The sequence below is a fragment of the Entamoeba histolytica genome, genomic scaffold, assembly GCF_000208925.1.
Source record: "Entamoeba histolytica HM-1:IMSS scf_1104750517953 genomic scaffold, whole genome shotgun sequence".
NCBI lineage: Eukaryota > Evosea > Mastigamoebida > Endamoebidae > Entamoeba > Entamoeba histolytica.
The window spans coordinates 153,546-160,853 of NW_001914866.1; the positions used below are offsets into that span (position 1 = coordinate 153,546).

Below are 7,308 nucleotides of genomic sequence, written 5' to 3' on the forward strand. Positions count from 1 at the left end.
TAGTATTATTATCAACAGTATTTAATAATGGAAAAAAAACATCTAAAGAGTCGAAGATTTGATGATAATTATCAATGAAATATTGAGTACAAGTTGTTGCAGGATTATCAGGACGAACTAAGCCTAAAGCTTCTTGATGATTAAAAATATTAGGACCAAAGATTAATGAAAGATTTCTTGAATCCATTTTATTTAAATCACTCTTTTCAGTAATTTGAACTAAAAACCCAATTAATGATTTTAAAACATTTAAATGAACTCTATACATGAATTAATATTAAAATAAGAAAGAAAGAAAAGAATATTACAAACTGTGGTAATTCTTTTAATACATTTTGTAATTTTTTAATTGTTTGGTTTTTATCTATTTTATCTAATTCAATAAATACAAGAAATAAATCAGTATTTTCTTCTGTAACTAAACTATCAGGTAATTCTCTAAAATATAATTTAAATAATGAAGCTATAGTATGAATATTTTCTCCTTCTAATTTGACTTCTTTTCCTTCATTATATTCTTTCTTTAAATTATTAACAACTGACATATTTCCTGGTATTCTAAATAATCCTTCTGTTTCTAATAATGTTGGATTTTCTTTAAAATATTTTAATGAATCATACACTGGTAATGGAAGTCCTTCTTTTAATGGAACATCTTCTAATAAAACACCAAATATTTGACTATTCATATTCTATTTCTTAGTTCTTATATTTTTATCATTTTATTTTTCGTTATATATAACCAAAATTAATGAATTATTGTTTTTTAGTACTTTTTATGAACAACGCTGTAAATAAATAAAATAAAAAGTAGTTAATTAAGTATTAATAGAATTTTCATCTATTCTTCCTAGCTCAGGGGAGACTAATCCCATCCCTGAGCTTATTAAAAAAGAGTAATCTCTTTGTTAAACCTATCATTTATGTTTTTCTTGCAAAATGAGGAAAGCACTTCTTTGCTTTATTTTTCCTATTAAGGTTTTTTCAAACTTCTTCTGCTTATTTCTTCTTTTTAAGCCTTTGTTTGTTTTCTGCCTTAATTTTAAAGAATTTCATTTTTCTTATTTTATGAATGGAAGAAGGAATCATTTTATTACTACTGTATTACTTTGACTAATCTTCTTTTTAGTCTTACTTTGACTAATCTTCTTTTAGTCATACCCACACTTCAGTAGATTCTTATATTACATCCACGTAATATTCTACTGTATTCTCTTGCTGCACCCTTTGCAGCATTCCCTAATACATTCCTAATTCAAAAGCACCGTCATAACCAGATAATAACTGGGAGAGTCGAAGAATGAATTTGTACTAGGGTTTATGTGTGGTGTTTCAGACATGCCACCTTCGATCTCTAACGCTGTAAATAATTTAAAGAAATTAATGAAAGTTTTCTTTTTATCAAAGATGATGTAATAAGTCAATAACCACTAAAATATCTTAAAATAGTACGAATTAAGAACTGGAAAATAAACGGACAAAAACAGAAACAAATGACAGAGTTAAGAACTACAAAGTTGATGGAAATACGAGATATAAAGAGTTTCATCTAAAAAAGTAGATAATAAAAAGATATGAGTGTAGGATTCAAGAGAAATACAGAAAAAGAAAGGGAGAATGAAATTGCTGCTTTTAAGAGTAAAAAAGGATTTGTTCAGAAAGGAGTTGATGATCTTGTGATGTTACCGAAAATTGATGAAAATGAGATTGTAGATAACTTAAAGAAAAGATATAATTATGATGCCATTTATACTAATATTGGACCTGTCCTTATTGTTATTAATCCATTTAAAGATCTTGGGTTAACTACTGATGAATATGTTCATTTGTATAAAGGAAAATTTAGACAAGAACTTCCTCCTCACATTTTTGCTTTATCAGAAGAAACATATAGAAATATGAAAAATGAAAAATGTAATCAATGTTGTATTATTTCAGGAGAATCTGGTGCTGGTAAAACAGTTGCAGCTAAACAAATTATGCAATATATTGCTGCTGTTTCTGGTGGAAATGAGAAAGTAGTTTATGTTAAAAATGTTATTTTAGATTCTAACCCATTGTTAGAAGCTTTTGGAAATGCCAAAACATTAAGAAACAATAACTCATCTCGTTTTGGTAAATATTTTGAAATTAATTTTGATGATCATGCTGATCCAGTTGGAGGAACAATTACAAATTATCTTCTTGAAAAATCACGTGTGTGTACACAACAAACTGGAGAAAGAAATTATCATATTTTTTATCAGTTATTAGCTGGTGCACCAGAAAATTATTATAATGACTTTTATTTAACTACACCAGATTATTTTGTTTATACTAATCAATCTAATTGTATGGTAGTTGATGGTATTGATGATAAAAAAGATTACGCAGATTGTGTTAAAGCTATGAATACTATTGGTATTTCTGCTGATGAACAATATTGGATATTCCAATTAGTTGCTGCTATTCTTCATTTAGGAAATGTTTATTTCACTGAAAATTCATCAGGATATGCTGAAATTACAGATAAATCTGCATTAGAAACTGCTGCTTATCTTCTTGAGGTAGATCCAGGACAACTTGAACATGTTATGTTAGTAAGAAAATTAACTACTGGAGTTGGAGCTAGAGCTGAAGTTTTTGATTCTCCACTTACAGTAGAACAAGCTGAAGCTACTAAAAATGCTATAGCAAAAGAAATTTACGATAGAATTTTCACTATGTTAGTTCAAAAAGTTAATATTGCCTTACAAAAACATGGAATAGAACATCAATGTGTCATTGGTATTCTTGATATCTTTGGATTTGAAATTTTCCCAGTTAATGGATTTGAACAATTCTGTATTAATTATGTTAATGAAAAATTGCAACAATACTTTATTGAATTGACTTTGAAAACAGAACAAGAAGAATATATTGCTGAAGGTATTAAATGGACTCCAATTAAATACTTTAATAATAAAGTTGTTTGTGATTTAATTGAAGGAAAAAATCCACCAGGAATGTTTAGTTTATTGGATGATATTTGTGCTACAATGCATGCACAAACTGAAGGTGCTGATTTTAAATTCCTTGAGAAATGTTGTTCTGTTCATTCAACAAACCAACACTTTATACCATCAGGAGAAACATTTACAGTCCAACATTATGCTGGACCTGTAAGTTATTATTGTGAAGGATTTTGTGAAAAGAATAAAGATACATTGTTCCTTGAATGTGTTGAGTGTCTTCAAACATCTAATAATCAATTACTTTATGATTTGTTCCCATGGAGTGCTGAACAAGAAGCTGCTAAAACTGGTCAAAAGAAGAGACCAACAACTGCTGGATTTAAAATTAAAACATCTGCAAATGAGTTAATGGCAGCATTGTCACAATGTCAACCACATTACATTCGTTGCATTAAACCAAATGAAACAAAGAAACCACAAGACTGGGATGCTGATCGTGTCAAACATCAAGTTAAATATCTTGGTTTACTTGAAAATGTTAAAGTTAGAAGAGCTGGTTTTGCCTATCGTGCTCCTTTTGCTCGTTTCCTTCAAACATACAAAAAATTATCACCAAAGACATGGGGTACATGGGGAGAATGGACAGGAGATGCTAAAGAAGGATGTAGATTAATTCTTGAAGGACTCACAAATATTGAACCAGGTCAATGGCAGTTTGGTACTACTAAGTTATTCATTAGATTGCCAGAGTCTATTTTTGCTATTGAAGAAATGCTTGAAAAAATGGACTTTGATAAGGCTGTTGAAATTCAAAAAGCATGGAAAGGTTATAGAAATAGAAAGAGGGCATTATCTCAAAGAGCAGAAGCTGCTTCTATATTGAAAGGAAAGAAAGAACGAAGAAGAGAGTCTGTTGATTATACTAACAATAAATGGACTGCTGATTATATCAATTATGAGAATGAAATTCCATTGCAAGAAGCTATGGAAGGACATATGGATGAATTAGTTAATTTCGATGATTGGGTGATGAGACTTAACAAAAAAGGAAAGATTGAAAACAGAGCATTATTACTTACAGATAAAGCTATTTACATTGCTCAAAGACAAATTAAGAAGAAGGTTTTAAAATATATTGTTACATTTAGAGGTGATTTATCTCAAATTAGTGAAGTTGTTATGAGTACAATGCAAGATAATTTCATGGTTATTAGAGTTAGAGGAGCTTATGACTCAGTATTGTTATGCCCTCATAAGACAGAATTCTTGATGATGCTTTTAGAGAATTATAGAGCATTGATGAATGGTCAAAGTTTCCCAATTAACTTTAGTGATTCAATTTCTTTCAGAGGAAAAGATGAAAAGAAAGATAAATTACTTGTATTTAAGAAAGATGATGGACCTAAGACATTACCTGTAGAAGAACAAAAATCCTTCAGTAAACATGTTCTAGTAAGAACTGGTTTACCAAAAGAAACAGACACAACACCAGGAAGTTATAATTCTTCTGTTTCTTCTTATGCTGCTCCTACTGCCTCCTCCTCAAATAATTATTCTGCCCCTCCAATGAAATCTGCTCCTCCAGCTCCACAGGTTGCTGCCCCACCTCCTCCAAAACCAAAATTGCCACAAGTTAAAGCACTCTATCCATATACTGCTGCTAATGACGAAGAGTTATCATTCAAAGTAGGTGATATCATTACTATTCTCGAAAAAGATGAAGGTTGGTGGAAAGGAGAATTGAATGGACAAGAAGGCTGGATTCCTAACAACTATGTCAAAGAAATTTAATTTCAAGTTTTTCTTCATTATTCTTTTTATATTTAATTAAAAATTCGACAATGAAGTGTTAATAGATTTGTCATTTATTTTCAATTCTGTATTGGATATTATCCATATCATTCATCATTAAAATCAGTATTTGCTTTGATAGTATTCTCTTTCTTCTGTTGATTTATTCTTTTTATTTTATTTTTAAAGAATATCTTTCTTTATTTCTTATTTTATGTTGAATGAATATTGAATTACAACTATATTATTATATCTAGTTTCTTTTCTTATTATTCTTTCTTATTATCTTATTTCATTCTTTGTATTATTAATTAATACATTTTTTATTCAATTACATCATCATAATCAAATATCAATTGATATTTCATTATTTGATTTTGTATTATTGTTTGTGTTGTCACCTCTAAACTTCTTACATTTTTGATATTTAATAAACTAAGTAAAAATGAATTGAATTGTTTTAAGAAATTTAATTTAATTTGATAATGAGGTATAAATCACCTCTTTTTCCAGTTGTTCCAATTGGCATTCCATATCTTTCATATGGTCCTTGTATACCTTCTTGTCCTGTTATTATAACAGGAATATTATTTCCATCAATACATGGAATAGAACATTGGAATGTTTTGTTTCTATAAGACTGAGGAATAACAACAGTTTGGAAGAGGTTATTTTCTTGTCTTCGAAAAGACTCTGTCTGTTGTGTTTTAGTAACAATAATTAAGTCCCTTTTTCTTCCATTGATTGGTGTTCCATATCCTTTGTAATTAAATTCAGCACCATCTGATAGTCCAACACTAATTGGAATAGTAAAAATTTGTTTATTTATTTCTATTTCTTCTTGACACCCAGTGAAATAATGATAGATTGGAATGTCAACAGTTACAATTTGTGGTTCAATTGGTATATCTTCATCAACTCTATTCTCTTTTTTGTTGATAGTTTCTTGTTTTAGTTCATGAGTGAAAGTTTCTTGGCTCATTTGGTTCATTGGCATTTGTTCAATATAACTTTTAAGTCTTTGATTTTCTTTTCTTAATTCATCAATAGTCTTTTCATCCTTTAGAGATTTCATTTTCAACTGTGTTATTATTTGTTGAATATCATTTTCTTTCTTTTGCATTTCTTTCATTATTAAAAGTCTTTCATTAATATCTTGAACGATTTTCTTATTACTTTGTTTAATTTTTTCCAAATCTTTTTTCATTTGACTATTTTTTGACTTAATTTTTTGATACTCTTCTCTAATTTCTAATAATGTTCTTTGTTTTTGACTTTCACCATAATTCATTTGAGCTGACCCTTCATCTCTTTGAACCATTTTCTGGTCGGCGTTGTTGAGACTTTTTTCAGTCTGTTTAGTCTCCAAAATTTGTAGTGGAAGGTCAATGATATCTTCTCCAAATTGTAAGGTTACTGTAGTGATGTTACTTTTGTCTAACTCAGTTAGCAGTGTTAATAGTTTTTGACATTCACTTCTTAACTCATCTCCTTTAGCAGTCATGATATTGTTATAAATTGAAGTGATACTAGGACCAACACCATTAATAAGCATAATGCCTTGTGTTTTTTGGTAAAGTTCTTGCATTTTTTGTACAATTTCCTCATCAGATTGACCCTCTTTGAATAGATTTTCTACATTCTTCAAAAACTTGGTACTTTCACCGATTAATGTTGTTACACAAGTCAATAAAAATAGGCTAATGTAGTCTAAAGTGTTAGACATTTCATTTGGTGATTGTGTATCTGGTATATCTCCATAACATTGAAACACCTGTTGGATGCATTGGTTAACTATAGTTACATGCTCATTAAACTTTCTTGTATTAGCTTCTTCTGTCTCTTTTTTTGTTTGGTTAAATAAACCAACAATTTTGCATAAAGCGTTTAAAGATTCTTTTAGAACATGAAAGTTATTTGTGTTTTGCATTAAGAATGAACTAAATAATTATTAGATTATTTTTTTTTTAATTACCTTGAATAAATGATGTTTATTATTTTTCTTCTTTTTTTTTGTTGTTTTGTAATATTATAAATACTATAAATATTATGAGTTAGAATCCCCAATACAATTGACATTATTGAATGACGCTAATGAGTTGATATATTTGCTCATTAAATAACATGTTTTTTTGTTATAAGATTTAAGAAAGAATAAGTTCTATTGAAACAGCTACAAGAAGTGTCTTAATATTAAATAGAAAAAGAAGAAAAGAAAATACAATGGTTAAAACAATCTATGATGTAACTTAGTATAAAGAAATTCCAATTTAAAACACCTTTATTTGAAAAGCTAAGAAATGAAATATTCAAATATATGTAAAATGAAAATAATTAATAATAAACTATGACTATTTTTATTAGAATAAGATTTAGGTTATGGCTCTAATGTTGTGGAATGAATTATACCCATTACAATGAATTTAACTCTCTTTGTTTGTTTCATTTGTGTTGATGTTAATTTGCTTGATTCAATAGATAAAGTTATACAAAATACAAAATAAGTGATTGAATTTAATGATAAAACTAGTTGTTTCTTAGGAAAGTCTTTTATTCTTTTTAGTGAAATAAAACTCATTAACAT

At 28.3% G+C, this 7,308-nt stretch overlaps 3 protein-coding genes across 3 annotated transcripts, besides 1 other annotated feature; 1 reads left to right on the forward strand and 2 right to left on the reverse strand.

Moving 5' to 3' along the window:
- Nucleotides 1–21: 21 nt before the first annotated feature.
- Nucleotides 22–689, reverse strand: EHI_110800 (RhoGAP domain containing protein; the record flags this gene model as incomplete). The annotated part of the gene is made up of 3 exons (XM_001913391.1): nt 22–42; nt 119–260; nt 313–689. The coding sequence occupies 3 exons, from the start codon at nt 687–689 to the stop codon at nt 22–24; spliced, it is 540 nt and encodes a 179-aa protein (XP_001913426.1).
- A 114-nt stretch (nt 690–803) lies between these two features.
- Nucleotides 804–1,351: a repeat region.
- Nucleotides 1,352–1,563: 212 nt separating this feature from the next.
- Nucleotides 1,564–5,133, forward strand: EHI_110810 (unconventional myosin IB). The gene has a single exon (XM_649188.2). The coding sequence runs from the start codon at nt 1,575–1,577 to the stop codon at nt 4,722–4,724; it is 3,150 nt and encodes a 1,049-aa protein (XP_654280.1). The 5' UTR covers nt 1,564–1,574; the 3' UTR covers nt 4,725–5,133.
- Nucleotides 5,134–5,193: 60 nt separating this feature from the next.
- EHI_110820 (uncharacterized protein) lies at nt 5,194–6,654 on the reverse strand (the record flags this gene model as incomplete). Its single annotated transcript, XM_649189.1, has 1 exon — nt 5,194–6,654. The coding sequence occupies one exon, from the start codon at nt 6,652–6,654 to the stop codon at nt 5,194–5,196; it is 1,461 nt and encodes a 486-aa protein (XP_654281.1).
- Nucleotides 6,655–7,308: the final 654 nt, after the last annotated feature.

Bases quoted from the DNA above. Each gene is read 5' to 3' on its own strand.
- EHI_110810 (XM_649188.2), top strand. From the start codon at position 1,575: ATGAGTGTAGGATTCAAGAGAAATACAGAAAAAGAAAGGGAGAATGAA.